Below are 23320 nucleotides of genomic sequence, written 5' to 3' on the forward strand. Positions count from 1 at the left end.
GCATTCGTAATTAAACCAGGGTTGATGGTAATGGTAGAGTGAGGGATATATTAGACCATGAGATAACAGATTGTGACTGAATACAATTCTGCTACTGCTGATGGCTCTAATGGATGCCCAGTTTTGAGCTGCTAGATCTGTTCTGAACCTATTCCATTTAACATGGTAGTGCCACACAACACAATGGAGTGAAGTTGGCTTCATCCCCACAATTACTGTGTGAAGGTCACTCCTACCACCAGTCATTGACAGGCACATCTACGACAGATGGTTTGGTGAGGTGAGGTCACGTAGGTTTTTTGCTATCTTTGGTGTTCCCACGACCTGCCATGGGCCTAGTCTGGCAATTATGCACTTCAGGACTTGAGCAGCTCGGTTCGTAGTGGTGCTATTGAGCCACTTTTTGGTGATTTACATTAAAGTCCTCCACTCAGAGTACATTCTGTGCCCTTGCTTCTTCCAAGTGGTGTTCAAGTTGGAGTATTAATCCATGTCCAGAGTCAATGTTGAGCACTCCCAGAGCCAATCCCTTCTGACTGTATACCACTGTGCTGTCACCCTTGCTGTGAGGGATGCAGGAGCTCATCTGTGGTGCACTGTATTTAACTTATCAGGCCACTGATGTTTTATGAAATCTCTTGAACTGCATGAATATAGATTATTGGCTAAGCTTGAGTGCGATGTCCTCATCATCCCATATTTGATTCTCAGAGCCCATGTAAATGAATGCTTAATATCTACCGCTCCTAGAAAAATTCTATTGATGCATATGTCTGTTGTGAATGAGGCATTCTCAAATCTAAAGCAGAATGGAATAATTTCAAGTGTAAAACCAAAGGGATAATGTAGCAAGTTATTTTGTTACACTCCAATACCCAAGCAGAAATTTGACCCACATGTCCATCCTTGGCCTGCTGCAATGTTCCAGTGAAGCTCAACGCAAACTGGAGGAACAGCACCTCATCTTCCGTCTAGGCACTTCGCAGCCTTCCGGACTTAACATTGAGTTCACAACTTCAGACCATGAACTCTCTCCTCCATCCCCACCCCCTTTCCGATCCCCCTTTTTCCAATAATTTAAATGTAATTAAATTTAAATATAGTTTTCTTTTCCCACTTATTTCCATTATTTTTAAATGTATTTGCATCCATTGTTTCATCTCCACTTTTTAGCCTATTTCGATCCCTTCCTCCCCCCCCCCCCCCGCCGCCCCACCGCCACTAGGGCTATCTGTTACTTGCTCGTCCTGCTTTCTACCCTTAATGTCACCATTAGCACATTTCTTAGCTAATATCACCACCGTTAACACCCCTTTGTCCTTTTGTCTATGACATCTTTGGCAATCTCTCCTTTGCCTCCGCCTATCACTGGCCCTCTACCCAATTCTACCTGTCCCACCCCCCTCAACGAGTTTATATTTCACCTCATTTCTATATTCCCTCAGTTCTGATGAAGACTCATACGGCCTTGAAACGTTAACTATGTTCCTCTCCGCAGATGCTGTCAGACCTGCTGAGTTTTTCCAGGCATTTTTGTTTTTGTTAGTAATTTGATGCCCAGGTTGTACTTAGCATTAATGAATTAAACCACTTTAAAAGGAGCAGAAAAACTTCGACAATCCCAGCATTTGTGTTCCTCTAATGCAGTGCGTTAAGCTGCATACACCAAGGTTCGTATACCTCTTTCATTTTGGGATGTTAAAGTTGTGAGGTGACAATAAATTTTCAGAGACTCCAAACCAGGAATATACAGTCATAAAATTACCCTTTTGTGTTAGCTGGACAAGCCAGATAATTGCTCGGGAATTGACCTCTGTAGTACGTATACGTGTTGCTGTTGTATTTCACCATTGCAATTTTGAACAATTGCCAAGTATTGCACTAATGCAGCTGGGAATCCATCATTACACATAATTTGAGCTACTACAGGAAATCTGAAGTAAAAACTGAAAATGCTGGAAATACTGGGGTCTGGCAGCATCTGTGGAAAAAGAAACACAATTAACATTTCAGGTCAAGGACCTTGCTTCAAATGAAGAAATGCCCTTGACCTGAAACTGAAAGAAAAATCCTTGACCTGAAATGTTAACTTTGTTTCTTTCTCCACAGACGCTGCCAGACCTACTGAGTATTTCTTACATTTTCTGTTTTTATTTCAGATTTCCACATCCGGCAGTATTTTGCTTTTGGCAATGAAAATTAAAGTTGTCAACTGAACTTGTTCAAATTATGAATTAAATAATAGAATTTTTTTTAACTTTGAAGCTTGCATTTTTTTTTTACACGTATTTCCTCCTATTATAGATGTGCGGCTAAAGAAACTGGCTGATGAAAAGGAAGAATTACTTGCACAGGTAATAAACTTGGGGAAGAAAGCAAAATGCAATCAGAAAAAATCTTGCAGTGTTCGAAAGAAAGACTTGTTCCCAGTGGCCTTTGTGGCTAAGTGCAGACCCAACTGGGCATAGATTGGCACTGCCATCAGAAGCTAGGGAATGGGTGATGTGGGAGGGAATGCAATGTTAGCTCAATATGCTATTGGGACACAGTAAAGAAAGATTTATTTTGTGCATAGCTTTGCTATATCTGATCTGGTCCTGCTTGATGCTCACACTTGCTGCCTGAAATGGGCAGAGTTCCATTCCCTAGTGCCAACATAGCTCACTTTAATAAGAACAAAAAACAGAGTCTTGCATTTGTATAATATCCTACCTGTTTCTCTGGAACACTCTAAAACATTTCACATCCAATGAATTACTCAGAAGTGCATTAGTTGTTCATAAGTTGATACATTCATCAAAATACCATTCAAGTACATAATCAATAAATCTCGACTTGGGCTGACAAGTGCAAACTAACATTAGTGCCACACAAGTGCCAGACAATGACCATCTCCAACAAGTGAGAATCTAACCATTGCCCCTTGACATTCATTGGCATTACCATCGTGGAATCCCCCCACTGTCAACATTGACCAGAAACTGAACTGGACTAGCCATATAAATACTGTGGCTACAAGAGCAGGTCAGAGGTTGGGAATCCTGTGGCACGTAACTCATCCTGACTCCCCAAAGCTTGTCCACTATCTACACTGCACAAGTCAGGAGTGTGATGGAATACTCTCCACTTGCCTGGGTGAGTGCAGCTCCAACAACACTCGAGAAGCTTTACACCATCCTGGAGAAAGTAGCCCACTTGATTGGCACCCCATCCACAAACATTCACTCCCTCCATCATCACCGCACAGTGGCAGCAGTGTGTACCATCTGCAACATGCACTGCGGGAACTCATCAAGTCTCACCTTGGTTAAAACAACGAGACTTAGGGGGAGAGAGAGGATAAAACAGCGAGACTTTGGGAGAGAGGTTAAAACGGCGAAGCTCAAGTAGGAGTAAGGGTAAAATAAAAGAAAGGGTCCATATTCTATTCAGTTAAGATGTGCCTGGGGAGCTCAGTCCCATGATTTGCACATCTTGCGCTATGGAGGAAATCCTGGACGCTCCTGGATGACCGTGTGTGCAGGAGGTGCCTTCGACTGGAGCAACTCGAGCTCCTGGTTTTGGAGCTTGAGCGGCAGCTGGAGGCACTACAGTGCATTCGTGAGGCTGTGAGGTTCACGGATAGCATATTTCAGGACGTGGTCATCCCGCAGCTGAAGGAAGTGCAAGCGGAGAGGGAATGGGTGACCGCCAGACAGAAGAAGAGGACCAGGCAGGTAATGAGGGAATCCCCTGAGTGCATCTCACTCGCAAACTGTTTTTAGGCCTTGGAAAATGGTGAGAGTGACGGTATCTCTGTGGAGACCAACCAGAGCCAAGGCCATGGCACTGTGGGTGGTCCAGCTCCTTGTGGGGAGGAAGAAGTATGGGAGGGCAATAGTGGCAGGGGATTAGTTAGTGAGGGGAGTAGACAGGTTCTTCTGTGGCAGTAGGCGTGACTCCAGGGTGGTATGTTGCCCCCCCCAGGTGCCAGGGTAAAGGATGTTACGGAACGGCGGCTGGGCATTCTGAAGGGGGAGGGTGAACAGCCAGAGGTCGTGGCCCATGTCGGACCACTGGCATAAGAAGAAAATGAGGTCCTGCAAGCAGACTTCAGGGAGTTAGGTAGGAAATTGAAAAGCAGGACTTCAAAGGTAGTAATCTCCGGATTACTTCCAGTGCCACGCAGTAGTGAGTATAGAAACAGAAGGAGAGAGCATATGAATGCGTGGCTGGAGGGATGGTGCAGGAGGGAGGGCTTTGGATTCTTGGAGCATTTGGACTGTTTCTGGGGGAGGTGGGACCTGTACAAGTTGGACGGGATACATCTGAACAGGAACGGGACCAACATCCTCACAGGGAGGATTGCTAATGCTGTTGGGGTGGATCTAAACTAAATTGGCAGGGGGATGGGACCTTGAAAAGTAGTTCAGAGGGGAGAGGAGATGGAATTAGAAGTTAAAACGCTAGTAATTGAGTCTGGAAGGTAGAGGAAGAAAGAAATGAGTTTAGCAAGGCTAAATGAAATATATTTTAATGCAAGGAGCCTGAGGAATAAGACTGACAAGCTAAGGGCACAGATAGGCACATGGGAGTATGATATCATAGCTATTTCCAAGACTTGGCTAAAATAAGGCTCAACATTCCTGATTTTCGGTTATTCAGATGAGATAGAGAGGGGGACAGAAGAGGAGGGGGGGGGCGGTAGCAATATTGATCAAGGAATCAATTATAACAGTGAGGAGGGATGATATGTTGGAAGGATCATCAAATGAGGCCACATGGGTAGAAGTAAAAAACACAAAAAGGGCAAACACACTGTTGGGTATGTACTATAGGCCCCCAAACAGTCAGTGAGAGATAGAGGATCAAATATGTAGTCAAATTTCAGAAAAGTGTAAGAATGATAAGGCAGTAATAGTAGGGGATTTTAACTACCCAAATATTAACTGGGATAGTTTGTGTGCAAGGTAGGGAGGGAACAAAATTGTTAAATTGCATCCAGGAGAACAGAACTATTTTAGCCAGTACATAGAGTCCAACAAGGGAGGGGGCAGCTCTGGACCTAATATTTGGAAATGAGCACGGGCAGGTGGAAGGTATAACAGTAGAGGAGCATTGTGGAGATATTGACCATAACTCAGTTAGATTTAGTATAGTTATGGAAAAGGATAAGGTTGGGCTGGGAATAAAAGTTCTAAACTGGGGAAAGGCTAATTTTACTAACATGAGATATGATTTGACCCAAGTGGAGCAGCTACTTGCAGATAAAACTGAGTCAGAGCAGTGGGAGGCATTCAAGGAGGAAATAGCATGAATACAGGGCGTATATGTTACCGAAAAGAAAAGGGGTGGGGGGGAGGAAACCAAGTCCAGAGAACCCTGGAGGACTGTTGAATATTAGAGGAGATTAACATAGAGAGAGAGGAGGTACTAGCTGGTTTAGCAGCCTTAAAGGTGGATAAATCAGCAGGTCCGAATGAGATGTATCCCAGGCTGTTGAGGGAGGCAAGCGAAGAGATATCAGGGGCCCTGGCAGTAATTTTCAAATCCTCTCTGACCACAGGTGAGGTACCAGAGTACTGGAGGACTGCTAACGTTGTCCCGTTATTGAAAAAGGAAGGAAGGGATAGACCAGGAAATTACAGGCCAGTCAGTCTAACCTCAGTGGCAGGGAATTCTGAAGGACAGAATATACCTGCACTTGGGAGAGACATGGGTTAATCAGGGATGGTCAGCATGGATTTGTTAAGGGAAGGTCATGTTTGACAAATTTGATTGAAAAATTTGAGGAGATAACCAGAAGTGTTGATGAGGGTAAAGCATTTGATGTGGTCTACATGGACTTTGGCAAGGCTTTTGATAAGGTCCCTCATGACAGACTGGTCAAGAAAGTAAGAGTCCAAGGTAAAGTGGCTCGTTGGATCCAAAACTGGCTGAGAGGCAGAGAATAGAGGGCGATGGTAGAGGGATGTTTCTGTGACTGGAAGTCTGTTTCCAGTGTGGTTCTGTAGGGCTTGGTGCCGGGGCCCTTGCTGTTTGTGGTGTACATAAATGATTTGGACTTAAATGTAGGGGGTGTGATCAAGAAGTTCGCAGATGACATGAAAATTGGTAGGGTGGTAAATAGTGAGGAGGATAGCCATAAACTGCAGGAGGATATCAATGGACTGGTCAGGTGGGCAGAGCAGTGGCAAATGGAATTCAACCCGGAAAAGTGTGAGGTAATGCACTTGGGGAGAGCTAACTAGGCAAGGGATTACCCTATGAATAGTAGGACCCTGGGAAGTACTGAAGATCAGAGGGACCTTGGTGTGCATATTCACCGATCCCTGAAGGCAGCAGGGCAGGCAAATAAGGTAGATGTGAAAGTATATGGGATATTTGCCTTCATTAGCCGAGGCATAGAATACAAGAGCAGGGAGCTTATGCTGGAACTGTATAAAACACTGGTCAGGCCACAACTGGAGTACTGCGTGCAGTTCTGGTCGCCACATTATAGGAAGGTTGTGATTGCACTGGAGAGGGTGCAGAGGAGATTTACCAGGATGCTGCCTGGGCTGGAGGGTGTGAGCTATGAGGAAAGATTGGGTAGGCTGGGGTTGTTTTCCTTGGAGCAGCGAAAGTTGAGAGGGGACTTGAAAGAGGTGTGTAAAATTATGTGGGGCATAGATAGGGTGGATAAGGGGGGTGAATAACCAGGGGGCATAGATTTAAGTTAAGAGGTAGAAAACTAAAAGGGGAGTTGAGGAGAAATTTTTCACCGAGGGTGGTGGGAGTCTGAAACTCACAGTCTGAAAGGGTGGTTGAATCAGAAACAGTCATTACATTTAAGAAGTATTTAGATATTCACTTGCGTTGCTATAGCCTTCAGGGCTATGGGCCAAACGCTGGAAAATGGGATTAGTGTAGTCAGACCTCTGTTGACCGGCGTGGACATGATGGTCTGAATGGCTTCCTTCTGTGCTGTAAATGTCTGAGTACTTCAACAGCACCTCCCAAATCCACAAACGCTACCACCACCACTTGGAAGTACCCCTCCAAGCCCCACACCATCCTGACTTGGAAACATATAGCTGTTCCTTCACTGTTGCTGAGTCAAAATTCTGGAACTCCCTAACAGCACTGTGGGTGTACCTTCACCACATGGACTGCAGCAGTTCAAGAAGGCAGCTCATCACCATCTTCTCAAGGCAAGTAGGGATGGACAATAAATACTGGCCTCGTCAGCAACGCCCACATCCCATGAATGAATTTTAAAAAAGTAGTTGAGCAGTTCACCTCCACTGATGCGAGTAGGGCAGTGGATTGGAGCTACAACACTCGAAACTCAACAACATCGGGCCAAAGCAACCCATTAGATTGACAGTCCAACAACCATCTCAAACCTCCACCCGCTTCACCTTGACTGCACTGCGTATTTTCCAACCAATGGCCTGCAGCAACTTGCCAGGGCTTTTTTGATGACACCCAAGGACAGCAGGTACGTGGGAACATCACCATCTCCCATTTCTTCTCCAAGTCATGCATCATATTGAACAGATATATAATATAAATATAATATATATAATATGTGTACAATGGATGTGTGTATATCATCTGCCTTCATTGTAGCTGTGTCAAAATCCTGAAAACTCATTACCTAATAGCAGTGTGGGAGTACCTGCAGCAGTTCAAGCAGAAGGTCCACCACCAGCTTTTCCAGGGCAACAAGGAGTAGGCATTAAAAGTGATGCTATCCTGCAGAATTATTTTCTTTAAAATAATTTTGTTGTGAAGTGCAAAATAGACTACATTTTCTTATGTACTTGAGTCTGGTCCTTGAGCTTGGATCGTTTAGTCTAATTGAAGGTTATATGGGAATGTTAGCTGGTGAACTTCCTTGGTCAGTTCAACAGTTCATTACAATCCTTACAATCATTACAATGTGCCATTTCTGAAAAGAGAATGTTTTAAGTTGGTGTAAATATTTTATTCTGTTAAGTGTAACAGACTAGCCCAGTGGTGTTAATTATAAATATCGTATACTGATGTAGTCAGTACATATATTTCCGGTAAGTCATTGATTGCATCCAAGTCAACTTGTGAAATTTCGCACGTCCACATTGAAAAACCTAATGTGGAATTCTGCTACTAATATGAGTGTATTAAGTGGTTTGCTGCGTAGAATTTACAACAGAAGAGGTGATTTATTTTTCCCCCATTTTGGGCAAAAAGCCAGGGAAGGGGCCATACACTATCGAGAGAGAGTGCCAACGGGTTGGGAAGGGCCCAGCTTAGGGCCACACATCATCAAGGATGGAGGTCGGGAAGAGCCTTCTGTGGGGTAGAAATTGAGGCAGTAGGTATTTATCTTAGCTTATGCCCTAGCAGCCTCCAGCCAAGTCTGAAGTGAAAAAATCTCCAACAAACGGAAACAGAACAGTCCTCACACGAGTCCTGACATGAGGTAAGCAAGAGAGGAGGGACTAGGAAATCTGGCATGTCCTTTTATATTTGTTCATGGGAGGCGGGCTTCGCTGGCTGGACCAGCATTTATTGCCCACCCCTAATAGCCTTTAGGTAGGTGGTGGTGAATCACTGAAAGTTGTGGTGTAGGTACACCCACTGTTGTTAGGAAGGGAGTTCCAGGATTTTGACCCAGCAACAGTGAAAGAATGGCGATATAGTTATGAGTCAGGACTGTGTGTGGCTTGGAGAGGAACTTGAAGATGGTGGTGTTCCCATGCATCTGCTGCCCTTATCCTTCCAGGTGGTACAGGTCAGGTTTGGAAGATGCTGTCAAAGAAGCCTTGGTGACTAGCTGCGGTGCATCTTGCAGATGGTACACACTGCTGCCACTGTGTGTCGGTGGTGGAGGAAGTGAATGTTGAGCGTGGTGGATGGGGTGAAAAACAAGTGGGCTGTTTGGCCTGGATGATTTGCCCTGGATCGAGCTTCAAGTGTTGTTGGAGCTACACTCATGCAGGCAAGTGGAGAGTATTCCATTACACGCCTGACTTGAGCCTCGTAGATGGTGGACAGGCTTTGGGGATTCAGGAGGTGAATTACTCGCTGCAGAATTCCCAGTCTCTGGCCTGCTCTTGTAGCCACAGTATTTATATGGCTGGTCTAGTTCAGTTTCTGGTCAATGGTAACCCTCAGGATGTTGTTAGTGGGCGAATGTTACTTGCCACTTATCAGACCAAGCCTGAATATTGTCCAGTTCTTGCTGCATATGGACATGGACTGCTTCTGTATCTGAGGAGTCACGAATAGTGCTGAACATTGTGCAATCATCAGCGAACATCCCCACTTCTGACCTTATGATGGAAGGAAGGTCATTGATGAAACAGCTAAAGATGGTTGGGCCTAGGACACTACCCTGAGGAACTCCTGCAGCAAAGACCCAGGGCTGAAATGATTGACTTCCAACAACCACAACCATCTTTCTTTGTGCTAGATATGGCTCCAACCGGTAGGGAGGTTTCCCCCTGATTCCGCTGACTTCAGTTTTGCAAGGGTTCCTTATTGCCAAGCTCGGTCAAATGTGTCCTTGATGTCACGGGAATCTGTCTCACCTCACCTCTTGAGTGGCCCTGATGGAACCCAAACAGAGTGAGCAGGCTATTGCTGAGTAAGTGCTGCTCAATAGCATTGTCTATTACATCTTCCATCACTCTGCTAATGATCGAGAGTAAACTGAAAGGGTGGTAATTGGCCAGGTTGAATTTGTCCTGCTTTTTGTGGACAGGACGTATGAGGGCAATTTTCTACATTGCCTGCTAGAAGCCAGTGTTGTAGCTGTACTGGAACAGTTTCGCTAGCGGTGTGGCTAGTTCTGGAGCACACGTCTTGAGTACAATTGGCGGAATATTGTCAGGGCCCATTGCCTTTGCAGTATCCAGTTCCTTCAGCCTTTTCTTGATATTACATGAAGTGAAACAAACTGGTTTGAGATCAGCATCTGTGATGCTGGGGGACCTCTGGAGGAGGTGAAGATGTATCATCCACGTGGCACTTTTGACTGAAAATGGTTGCAAATGCTTTCGCTTTTGCTCTCATGTGCTGAGCTCCCCCATCATTGAGAATGGGGATATTTGTGGAGCCTCCGCCTCCTGTTAGTTGTTTAGTTGTCCTCCGTCATTCACAATTGATGTGGCTGGACTGCAGGGCTTAGATCTGATCCATTGATTGTGGAATTGCTTAGCTCTGTCTATCGCATGCTGCTTCCGCTGTTGGCATGCAAATAGCCCTGCGTTGTAACTTTATGAGACTGATACCTAATTTTTAGGTATGCTTGGTGCTGCTCCTGGCATGCCTCCCTGCACTCTTCATTGAACCAGGGTTGATCCCCCTTGATGGGAATGATAGGGTGGAGGCTATGCTGGACCAGGAAGTTACAGATTATGGTCAAATACAATTTTGCTGCTGCTGATGGTCTACAGCGCTTCATGGATGCCTAGTTTTGAGCTGCTATATCTGTTCAAAATCTATCCCGTTTTGCATGGTAGTATTGCCGCACAACATGATGGCCCTCAAATGTGAAGGCGGGACTTTGTCACCACAAGGACTGTGCAGTGTTCAGTCATGTGTTAGGAAATAGAGATAGCTTAAGTAAGTTATATTTGTATTTGTGGGTCTTAGGAATGAGCTTTAGCTTTAAAGTTTAAGTTTGATTTGTATTTCTGTATGTGTGTTAAGAAAGGTCAAATGGAGTTTTAGTTTCGTTTTAAAATGCTGCTTGCATTTCTAATGAGATGTTTACATCCCTATAAAGTGAAAGTAAACACAGGAGTAGGAACAGTGCTGTTGCCTAGCAACAGGGAGCCACATAAGCAGATTCCTCCCACAGACATGCACACAGAATTAAAGAAACAGCAGTTGCCAGGACCCAGAGAGATTGGACACTGGGAGAGGGAATTGCAGATCTCCCAAAAGAACAAAAAAGTCCCAAGCCAAGAAAAACCCCAGAAGTCCAGCGGAGTGGAAGAACAGAAAGTCCAAAGAAGACGTTCTAGTTAAAGAAAGGATAGGAACCTGGGAAAAGGTCCTGTTAAGTGAAGTTAAGAGTGAGGGGCAGAGAGAATGGCTCTAAGCTTCAGATTTAAAGTGAGAACAGCTTATAAGAAGGTTCAAAGAGACAACTGAAGTTCTGTAACTCTTTGCTATGGGCATATAAAGCAGTGGTGTACGGTTAAGGCTGAGTTGGTGAGGGAGAGAGTCCATGGAAGGCAACTTGAGTGTATGTGGTGACCCAGGGAAGAGGGACATCAGAAGGAGAGTTCGAAACCCTGGAGGTGAACCCTTGTAGAAGGCGTCTGAGAGGAAACGTCATTTTGGGTGAAGGTTCCAAGGCAAGGTCCTGGAGAGTGGAGATTGGAATCCCTCGTGTGAAGGATGGAATTCAATGAGACTGGTTGGCTCACAGTGTGATAAGCATCTGGGGTGGTTGAGGAGAGATCCATAGCATCTGTTTGAGGTGGCATCTGTCACCTGGTTTCAGAGTGTGGTGTGTCTGACCACAGGGTGCCATAGATTTACATGGATTGTGTATTTACTGTGTACATTAGAGTGTAAAATAGCTTTTGTGACTTGTGTTATCCTTACAAATCTGTATACATCTGTTAATGTATGGTTGTGGGTGAAGGAGTATTGTAATATCGTTCATCTTTCCTTGTTGAATAAATGTTTTATTCCTTTGTTAAAATTCATCAGCTGACTTCTATGCCTCTGTTCCGTAGCTACTTTTCACATATCTAAACAAACAAGAAAGAAGTTAGGATTTATCAAGCTGGGTTCCACTCTGGGATCAGGCTTGTTCAGGGGTAGCCTCCGCTTGGATCATAACACCTGACAATACTGTCTTGGACCGATGCATTTACGACAGGTTGGTTGGTAAGGAAGAAATCAAATAGGTTTTTCCCTCTTGTTGGTTCTCTCAGCATCTGCCACAGACCCAATCTAGTCACTCTTGGTGATGGACATTGAAGTCTCTGCCCTTGCCACCCTCAGTGCTTCTTCCAGTTGATGTTCAATATGGAGGAGTACTGATTCATCAGCGGATGCGAGGAGAGGTGTTGCAGTATGTGGTAATCAGCAGGCGATTTCCTTGCCTACGTTTGACCTGATGCCTTGAGACTTGATGGGGTTTGGAGCCAATGTAGAGGACTCCCAAGACAATTCCCTCCTGACTGTATACCACCATGCCACCACCTCTCATGGGTCTGTCCAGCTGGTGGGACAAGACATATCCAGAGATGGTGATGGTGGTGACTGAGACATTGTCACTGTAAGAGATGTCCCGTGACTGTCAGGCTGTTGCTTGACTGGTATGTCGGACTGCTTTCCCAATTTTGGCACAAGCCCCCAGCTGTTCATAAGGAAGACTTTGCAGGGTCGAGGAGGCTTGCTTTGTCTTTGTCATTGTCATTTCGATGCCTAAGTTGATGCTGGGCGGTCTGTCCGGTTTCATTCCTTCTAGACTTTGTAGCAGTTTGACACAACTGAGTGGCTTGCTAGACCATTTCAGATGGCATTTAAGAGTCAACCACAATACTTGGCCAATGATTGGTGTGGTTCAGAAACACAGCAATTATTGGCCAAGTAGCCTGTCAGTTGGGGTAGAAGATTGGCTGCTTTCAACACTGACAATCCAGATTGACTGATATTTGGCCAATAAGCCTGGGGCCTCCTAGAGCATGGCCCCAGTCATTAGCATTGTGTGCTCCTCCTACCTCTCCCGAGTCTTGGTTAAGAGTATCCTGTGAGTGGGGGCATGCAGGGGGAGGTGGCTTATCAGTGTTATAATTTATTTGTTTTTTTAATTGAAATCCATGTTTCCTTTGCTTTTGGAAAAATAACTAACTTGCTTGACAGTTGACAAATTGCTCTCTTGTGTACTTAGAAAAATTTGCATTCATGAAAATTATTAAAGGCACCCCTATAATCCTGGCAGAGGACCATTCAATTCCTACTCATAGGGTGTATGTCACTCATTCAAAATCTCTCTTTGTTACAAAATAGATAAGTTTCCATATCGCAGCAAGCTTACAAAAGCAGTTCAGTAGCAGAGAAATAAGCACACCAGTGTTTTGCCTGGGGATAGAGACAAAGAGGGAAGTGAAGTGTTGAAAAAAATCAGATCAGTCTTATACTGCGGAAAAAAAATTCTTCCCAGCTAATGACAAGTCGCCATTGATTATTTTTAACATTTCTTCATTGTAAGAGGATAGCCTCCTGACTGAAGAAGGTGCTGTGGTCAATGTTGAATCTGTTTCCCAGAGGAGCTTTCAGTATTTACATGTTTCCTTCATATATAAGATATACATTTTCAGCCCTCAATAAGGGAAATGTTACTGTTAAGTGCCTCACTTGGATGCTGCTTTCCACCTTTTCTAAATATGTGCTCCCAGTGTTTCAACTGTTGAAGCTTATTATCCTTTGGCCACTTTGTTTTGGTAGATCAGAAAACTGAAGTTGCAATTGGAAGAGGAACGACAGAAGAATTCCAAGATTGAGAATGTGCTCACTGATTCTGATCGACTAGAAAATGGCACAGATTTACAAATTCTCGAAATGCAGAGTAAGTTCAATACATATTCTATGTACATGTCATGGAATTTAAAGCTATTATGCCTGATAATCAGTAATTGAATGTTTAATTATCCAGGCTTCTCTGCAACTCTCCCTCATCTGAAGGTGCTGACATTTGCTGGGGTACAGTTCCACCTATCTTTAGAGATTTCTGGTTCCTTGCCCAAGCAATTGAACCAATGAGTGTCAATGAGCTATATGTATGCAAAAGGGTCCTTGCCCAGTTGACTACATTTGTTGGGATGAGTAAAATGCTAAACTGTTAATGTAAGAACATTAGAAGCAGAAGGAATAGAAGCAGGAGAGGACCATACTTCTGGTCGAACCTGCTCAGCCATTCATAACGATCATGGCTGATCTTGGGCTTCAACTCCATTTTCCTGCTGGCTCCCTATATACCTTGAGTTTCTGAGACCCCAAACATCTGTCTATCTCAGCCTTAAATATATTCAATGATGGAGCATCCACAAGCCTCTAAGGCAGAAAATTTCAAAGAATCGCAACCCATTCAGTGAAGAAATTTATTCTCATCTCAGTTCTAAATAATCAGTCCCTTATCCTTAAAATGTGCCCCCGTGTTCTAGATTCCCCAGCCAGGCAAAACACCTCAGCATCTACCCTGTCAAACCCCTTTATAATCTTGAATGTTTCAATGAGATCACCTCTCATTCTTCTAAACTCCAGAGAATATCGACCCAACTTATTCAGTCTCTCATCCTAGGGACTAATCAAGTGAACCTTTGCTGTACTGCCTCCAATGCAAATATATCCTTTCTTAAATATGGAGACCAAAATTGCACAGTATTCCACTCCTGGTTTCATCAAAGCTCCGTACGATTGTAGCAAGACCTCTTTATTCTTGTACTCCAATCCCTATGCAATAAAGGCGAACATGCCATTTGCTTAAATAAGAATAAAGTGCTGGAGAAATTCAGGTTTGGCAGCATTTGTGGAGACAGAAACAATTAATGTTTCGAGTCTTATATGACTTCAGAACTGAAGAGAGATAGAAATGTGATGCGTTTTATGCTATTGATAAAGGGGGAGGGGGTCAGATAGAACAAAAGAGAAGGTCAGCCTTAGGTTAGAGGGCGGGGAAATTAAATACCAAGATGTCATACAACTAAAAGGAAAACGGAGTAGGTGCTAGTAGCAGAATAAAGGTCAGACAGAAACAAAAATACCTGGAAAAACTCAGCAGGTCTGGCAGCATCTGCGGAGAGGAACACAGTTAATGTTTCGAGTCTGAATGACCCTTCAACAGAACTAAGTAAAAATAGAAGAGAGGTGAAATATAAGCTGGTTTAAGGGGGGGTGGGACAAGTGGAGCCAGTGATAGGTGGAGATAAGCATAAGATGTCAAATAAAGGTCAGCTCTGTCTGAAAACAAAAACATGAAAACAAAAGATGCAGACTGGTGGTTGAGGTTGAGGGGGCAAGGGGAATTCAAAATGGAGGACAGAGTTCATGGTCTGAAATTATTTAACTCAATGGGCTACAACTTCTGAGCAATATAATAATCTAAAGATGCATTGGGCACCACCTATCTGCCCCCCACCGTCAAAAAATGCGTTTTAAAATCGCAAACTTTGAATGATTCCGACTGTGTTACAGGAATAGTTAGCAAGGAAAAGCTAGAATAATTTAAACCACTTCTAGCTATTGTACAGACCCAACGCCTCAATGGGACTTCCCTGAACCCCCAGGTCACCCTCTCCCCTCCACCCTCCAAATCCCCAGCTACCCCTTTCCAGGCCTGACCCAATGCACCGCCAACCCCCTGGCTATCTGAACTGCGCCCCCCCCACCACCAACCCCTAGACTGCATGACCCCAGTTACACAGTTCTCGCCCGGTCTGAGTCGGATGGTCAGGCGAGATGAGATCGAAAGGATTTCGAGGTGGGAAAGTAGGAGCAATGGCAATCCGACTAAGATTGACACTGTGCGGAAGCTCAGGCCGAATTTTGAGTCCAGAGGGTTGTAAAATGCCTAATTCTTTTATTTGTTCATGGGCTGTGGGCATCGCAGGTTAGGCCAGTATTTATTGCCTGCCCCTAAGGGGAAGGTGTTAGAATCGATCATTAAGGAGGCTATAGCTGGGGACTTAAGGTAATCGGGAAGAGTCAACATGGTTTTGTGAAAGAGAAATCATGTACTGTACAAGTATAATTAGTCAAGAAACAAGGTTCCTAGCTAACATAAATAAGGCCCCGAGCTAGTATATTTTTTAAGAGAGTAACTAGCTTAATCAAGAGGAACGTCATGGCAGGAGAACTCAGACCCGTGATATGCTCCTCCTGCAGGATGTGGGAAATAAGGGACGCTTCTAGCGTCCATGGTGACCATGCGTGCGGAAGGTGTGTCCAAATGCAGCTTCTAGCTAACCGGATTTTGGAGCTGGAGCTGCGGGTGGACTCACTGTGGAGCATCCGCGATGCTGAGCAAGTCATGGATCGCACGTTTAGCGAGGTGGTCACACCGCAGGTGAAGATTACACGGGCAAAAAGGGAATGGGTGACCATCAGGAACAGTAAAAGACTTGGGAAGGTAGTGCAGGAGTCCCCTGTGGTTATCCCCCTCTCTAACAGATATACCGCTTTGGATACTGTTGGGGGGATGGCCTTTCAGTGGAAAGCAGCAACAGCCAAGTTCACTGCACCGGGGTGGCTCTGCTGTTTAGAGGGGTGGGAGGAAAACAAGTGGCAGGGCTATAGTGATAGGGGGTTCAATAGTTAGGGGCACAGACAGACACTTCTGTGGCCGCAAACGTGAATCAAGGATGGTATGTTGCCTCCCTGGTGCCAGGGTCCAGGATGTCACGGAGCGGTTGCAGGACATTCTGGGGAGGGAAGGTAAGCAGCCAGTGGTTGTGGTACACATTGGTACCAACAACATAGGTAAACTAAGGGATGAGGACCTGCAAGCTCAGTACAGGAAGTTAGGAGATAAATTAAAATGCAGGATCTCAAATGTAGTAATCTCAGGATTACTCCCAGTTCCACATGCTAGCGAGAGCAGGAATAAGAGGATAGATCAAATGAACACATGACTGGAGAGATGGTGTAGCTGGGAGGGATTCAGATTCTTGAGGCACTGGGACTGGTTCTGGGGAAGGTGGGACCTGTACAAACCAGACGGGCTGCACCAAGGCGGATCTGGGACCATTGTCCTTGCGGGGGCTTTTGCTAGTTATGTTGGGGAGTATTTAAACTAGTGTGGCAGGGGGATGGGATCCCAGGAGTGGGATCAGATAGGTCAGATTCAGATCAGAAAAATGGAGGTAGAACATTAGCTAGGGACGATGTGATAGACATGGAGTTACAGGAGAAGCAAAGTTTAAAAAGTGTCCAGCAAGGGAAATTGATGGGGTTAAACTGTTTATACTTCAATGCAAGGAGTATTACAAACAAGGTAGATGAGTTAAGGGCACAGGTAAACACATGGCAGCAGGATATCATTGCTATAACGGAGACCTGGCTAAAGGAGGGACAAAACTGGCAGCTTAATATTCCTGGTTATTAATTCCAATCTTCACTAGATACAGGGGAGGTACCGGAGGACTGGAGAAATGCAAACGTAGTTCCATTGTTTAAAAAGGGATCAAAGGAAATGCCAAACTATTATAGGCCAGTTAGTCTTACATCGGTAGTGAGCAAATTAGTAGAATCAATCCTGAGAGATAGGATTTACTGTCATGTGGAAAGGCATGGACTAGTCAGGGATGGTCAGCATGGATTTGTTAAAGGAAGGTCTTGCCTCACAAATTTGATTGAATTCTTTGAGGAAGTGACAAGAAGGGTTGATGAAGGTAGTACAGTGGATGTTGTGTACATGGATTTTAGCAAGGCATTTGACAAGGTCCCACATGGCAGATTGGTCAGGAAAGTAAAAGTCCATGGGATTCAGGGTAATGTGGCAACCTAGATAAAAGGTTGGCTTTGTAACAGGAAACAAAGGGTAATGGTCGATGAATGCCCTTGCGAATGGAGAGTTGTCTCAAGTGGTGTTCCACAGGACTCGGTGGTGGGACCCTTGCTGTTTGTGTTATATATTAAAGATTTGGATGTGAACGTGAGGGGCACGATTGGGAAATTTGCAGATGACACAAAGATTGGCCGAGTAGTGGATAGTGTAGAGGATAGCCATAATCTCCAAAATGATATAGATGGGTTGGTGGAGTGGGCAGTAAAGTGGCAGATGGATTTTAACATAGAGAAGTGTGAGGTCACACATTTAGGGAGGTCAAACAGTTACAGGGATTACACAATAAATGGGAATATACTAAGAGGGGTGGATGGAGTGAGAGATCTTGGCGTACAAGTACACAGGTCCCTGAAGGCAGCAGTTCATGTAGACAAGGTTGTAAAGAAGGCATATGGACTGCTCTCCTTCATTGGCAAAGGTATAGAATATAAAAGTAAGGATATAATGTTTGAATTGTATAAAACACTGGTGAGGCCACAACTGGAGTATTGTGTGCAGTTCTGGTCACCACATTACAGGAAGGACATAATAGCTTTGGAGAGAGTGCAGAGGAGGTTTACAAGAACGTTGCCAGGGTTATAAAAGTGTAGCTACGAGGGGAGATTGGATAGGTTGGGGTTGTTTTCTTTAGAACAAAGAAGACTGAGAGGTGACTTGATTGAGGTATACAAAATTATGAGGGGAATAGATAGAGTGGACAGGATACAATTGTTTCCCTTGGTGGAGAATTCTAGAACCAGGGGACATAGATTCAAGATAAGTGGCAGAACGTGTAGGGGGGACATGAGGAAGAATTTTTTTACGCAGGGGGTAGTGGGTGTCTGGAAATCGCTGCCCAAGTTGGTGGTAGAGGCAGAAATTCTAAACTCTTTTAAAAAGTACCTGGATCCCCACCTTAAGTTCTGTAAGCTGCAGGGCTATGGGTTGGGTGCAGGAAGGTGGGATTAGAAAGGGCACCTGGGTGTCCTCGGGCTGGCATGGACAAGATGGGCCGAATGGCCTCCTTCTATGCTGTAACTTTTCTATGGTTCTATGTTTAACTAACTTATTGCAGTTCTTTGAAGTAGTAACATGCATTTGATAAGGTGCCACGTCAAAGATTATTGCAAAAAATAAAAGCTCATGGTTTAGAGGGCAACATATTAGCATGGATAGAAGATTGGCTGGCTGGCAGAAAGCAGAGTATGCATAAATGGGTTTTTTTCTGATGGGCAGGATGTGACGAATGGAGTCCTGCAGGGGTCTATGCTGGGCCTCAACTTTTTACAATTTATATCAATGACTAAGGTGAGGTGAGTGAAGGCATGGTAGCTAAATTTGCAGATGACAGAAAGATAGGTAGGAAAGTATGTTGTTAAGAGGACATAAGGAGGTTGCAGACAGATATAGACAGGTTGATTGAGTGGCAAAAAATCTGGCAGATGGAAAATAATGTAGGAAAATGTGAAGTTGTTCACTTTGGCAGGAAGAATAAAAAAGCAGAGTATTACTTAAATGGAGAACGGCTGCACAGTTCTGAGGTGCTGAAGGATCTAAGTGTTCTAGTGCCTGAGTCACAAAAAGTTAGCATGCAGGTACAGCAAGTAATTAAGAAGGCGAATGGAATGATATCCTTTATTACGAGAGGAATTGAACATAAAAGAATGTTATGCTTTGGTTATACAGGGCATTGGAGAGACCGCATCTCAAATATTGTGTGCAGTTTTGATCTCCTTATTTAAGGAAGGATATAAATGTATTGGAGGTGGCTGAGAGGAGGTTTACTAGATTGATATCTGGAATGAGCGGGTTGCCTTATGAGAAAAGGCTAGAGAGACTGGGCCTGCCTCCACTGGAGTTTAGAAGAGTGAGGGGTGACTTGACTGAAGTATATAAGATCCTGAACAGTCTTGACAAGGTGGATGTGGAAAGGATGCTTCCTCCTGTGGATGAGTCTAGAACTAGGGGGCACTGTTTTAAAATTAGGCATTGCCCTTTTAGGACAGATGAGGAGAATTTTTTTTCTCTTAGAAGGTTGTGTGACTTTGGAACTCTGCCTCAGAAAGTGGTGGAGGCGAGGTCTTGAATATCTTCATGATAGATTCTTGAAAGGTAAGGGGATCAAAGGTTATAGGAGGTAGGTGGGAATGTGGAATTCTAAACACAAAATAGATCAGATATGATTTTATTGAATGACTGAGCAGGCTCGAGGGGCCAAATGGCCTACTTCTGCTCCTATTTTTTATGTTCGTAATTGCCCTTGCAAAGATGGTGGTGAGCTACCTTCTTGAACCACTGCAGCCCATGTGCTGTAGGATAACACCCACAGCCCTGTTAAGAAGGGAGTTCCAGCATTTTGACTCAGCGACAGTGAAGGAATGATAGTTCCAAGTCAGGATGGTGTGTGGCTTGGAGGGGAACTTGCAGGTGGTAGGGGTCACAGGTTCGAAGATGGGGTCGAAGCAGCATTGGTGAGTTGCTGCTCCTTTGCATCAGCGATGGATAGGGTTAAAAACAAGCGGCTGCTTTTTCCAGGATGGCGTTGAGCATCTTGGCTGTTGGAGCTGTACTCATCCAGTCAAGTGGGGAGCATTCCATCGCGTGTCTGACTTGTGCCTTGTAGATCGTCAACTGGCTTTGGGAACTCAGGAGGTGAGTTACTTTGCAGAATTCCCAGCCTTTGACCTGCTCTTGTAGCCACGGTATTTATATGGCTGGTCCAATTCCGTTTCTGGTCAATGGTAACCACCAGGATGTTGATAGTGGGAGATTCAGTGATGGTAATGCCATTGAATGTCATGGGGAGATGGTTAGATTCTCTCTTGTTGGAGATGGTCATTGCCTGGCACTTGTGTGGCATAAATGTTACTTGCCATTTATCAGTCCAAGTTTGAACATTGTCCAAGTCTTGCTACATGTGGACACAAACTGCTATGGTATCTGAGGAGTCTCGAATGACGCTGAACATTGTGCAATCATCCGCACTCTGACCTTATGATGGTAGGTAGGTCATTGATGAAGCACCTGAAGATGGTTGGGCCTAGAACACTACTCTGAGGAACTCCTGCAGTGATGTCCCGCAACTGAGATGATTCACCACCCGACAGCCACGAATGTCTTATCTTCCTTTGTGCTTTCCAACCAGTGGAGAGCTTTCCCCTGATTCCCATCGACTTCAATTTTGCCAGGGTTCCTTGATGAATTGGCAGATGAGCTGCTGTTCTTCCAGTTTGCGTTAGGCTTCATTGGAACATTGCAGCAGGCTGAGGACAGCAATGTAAGCATGAGAGCAAGATGGTGAATTGAAATGACATTGTATTAACTTATTGTGTGGCACTTTATCGAATGCCTTTTGCAGGCAAAATATATTACATCTTCTGGTTCCCCTTTATCTACCCTGCTAGTTACATCCTCAAAAATTCTAATAAAATTGTCAAGCAGGATTTCTCTTTCGTAAAACCATGTTGAGTTCTAATTATACAATGCTGTGCTTTTGAGTTGTTTTGTGTTCTATCTCCTCACTCTGTATTTTCTTTCAGGAGATGTAAACAGGCAGTTGAGTGAGTACAAGTTTAAACTGTCTAAGGCAGAACAGGACTTTGCCACTGCTGAACAAAATGTAAGTACCTTTCATACAGTAGACATTTTGTAATGCTGACAATCTAAATTTTATTCTTGTAAATGTGCACAAATGTTTATTTTTTATATGTATAATCAATATATTGTATGCCTATATTTTCACAAATATACAAACTTCACTCCTGTTGTCAGCATTTTAATTTTGCTTTTGATACAACACTTAATGTTAAAATATTTACAATGATAACTAATGAACATTGCCATATAAACTGGTGATGCTGTAGTTGCAAATTGTGGCTACGGTATTGCTTTTTGGCTCCACTAACATACTGAGAGTAATTCTATGGGAGACTTAGTAAATTAAAACAAAAATAGAAGTGTCACCAATTTATGCTGGTGTCCGCAGAAATCTATTTAGTGTCTGAGGTTGAAGATGCAACTGACTGAGGTAAGACTAATATCATTTTTGCTCAAGTGTGGTGGCAGTAAGTTCTTTGAAACTTGTTTCAGCACAGGCCAGGTTAAAATTATGTATAATTGTAAAAAACAAGATATCTACTTACTTCTTGATTATTCACTGAGTACTATGCCGTGTAGTACAGAGACCTACAGACCAGAAAGATCCAGCTTCTCATCTGTGTTGCAGTAGCTGATCTCAACTGAAGATAAGGGAGGGCTGTATATGCATATGTGTATGATATTTTAAATGTATGCATGTCCAATGTTAAAATTGTCCTGTATTAATTATCACGTTTTGTTTTTCAACTTGAATTTTTGTTCCTTATTGCCACCCCACCCTTAAGGTAAGGGGATTTCTATTTTGGGGCCACATACATTCCCTCATTCTTGAAGATCCAAACTTAATGTTATTTATATGTTTATTCCTTAATTGAATCTTTGAGTTTTCTGGACCTGCTTGTTTGGAAAGGGCTATTGCCTCATTAATGGATAAACCCTTAATGATATAACCAGGTTCCTAAGGCACATGGGATGATGGATTAAACTTTTACGTGTCTCCCCCAAGTCTCCATGGGCCATGAAGACAAAAACTTGGACACCCCTTCTTTTAAGTGCCCCTGTTTCTTCCACCGGAGAAGACAGGCAGGCTTCTATCAAAGCCGTCCTGCAGCTGATCATTGGGAGATGTCTGAGAGAAATGTAGATTCATTCATCTCTTTTGGCAAAAGATCTTGCTTTCATGCAACACTCCTCATGGCCCAGCTGGGATGTAGAAACCTGCCATGCTGTTTCTTAAAAGTAGATCAATTGTAAATTTAAATTCAAAAAACATACTTGTGAAATAGCAAGCAGAGGAAATCTTTCCCTCCCCACCTCCCAGCTATAGAGAGAATCAGTGTGCTGAGACCTTGTTATACCACCAGTTGGCTGTGCTTAAGATCTCAACTTTTCAAAGAACTGGTTATTTTTCCATCATGCATACAAAATAGATACAGTGCTTTGTTGTGTAATTGTATTGAATATTTATTGGAGGGAGGTGAGTCTGAAACTTTCAAGCTATCAGCTGGGTTTCAGTGGTTGCACGCTTACCTCTAAATCATAGGTCATGGGTTAACGCCCCACTCCAGAAACTTGAGTACATCTGTACTGACACCACAGTGTTGCACTGTGTTGGGGGGAGTTTTTGGTTGAGCCATTAAACCAAGATCCTGTCTTTTTACAGGTGGGTGTAAAAGTTCACTGAAGAGCAGATGAGTTCACTTGGTGTCATGGCCAACAACACTGTTTAAAATGTCATTTATTGGTCATAATTGGTCATTTAACTCACTGCTGTTTGTGGGACCTTGCAAATTGACTGTCACTGTTTTGCACTGAAAAGAAAGAAAAAGATTTGCATTTAACTAGAACCTTTCATGATCTTAGGACACCCAAAAGCACTTCACAGTCAATGCAGTGCTTTTAAAGTGCAGTCATTGTTGTAACGTAGGAAACACGGCAGTGAATTTGCTCACAGCCAACTCCCATAAATAACATTGAAATAAATGACCAGATGATCTTTTTTGTGTGTGTTTGAGGGTTAAGTGTTGGCCAGGACATGAAATGAACTCCCCTGCATTTTTTTTCGTACTGGGATCTTTAACACCAACTGAGATGACAAATGGGAACTCCACAGCATTCCCACAGTAATGCACAGATTATCTGCTCAAGTCTCTGAAACGGAGCTTTTGACTCTGAGGCATGTGTGCTACCACTGAGTCAAGACTG

The 23320-nt window shown here is 43.9% G+C and overlaps 1 protein-coding gene across 1 annotated transcript in view; it reads left to right on the forward strand.

Moving 5' to 3' along the window:
* lrrfip2 (leucine rich repeat (in FLII) interacting protein 2) overlaps positions 1–23320 on the forward strand; it is a 202492-nt gene that overhangs the window by 176042 nt on the left and 3130 nt on the right. Inside the window, exons 22-24 of the mRNA XM_078539775.1 lie at positions 2305–2354; positions 13423–13543; positions 21058–21137. Coding sequence (XP_078395901.1) covers positions 2305–2354; positions 13423–13543; positions 21058–21137 — 251 coding nt within the window. The remainder of the gene's footprint in view (positions 1–2304; positions 2355–13422; positions 13544–21057; positions 21138–23320) is intronic.

The sequence above is a fragment of the Cetorhinus maximus genome, chromosome 4 (assembly GCF_964194155.1).
Source record: "Cetorhinus maximus chromosome 4, sCetMax3.hap1.1, whole genome shotgun sequence".
NCBI lineage: Eukaryota > Metazoa > Chordata > Chondrichthyes > Lamniformes > Cetorhinidae > Cetorhinus > Cetorhinus maximus.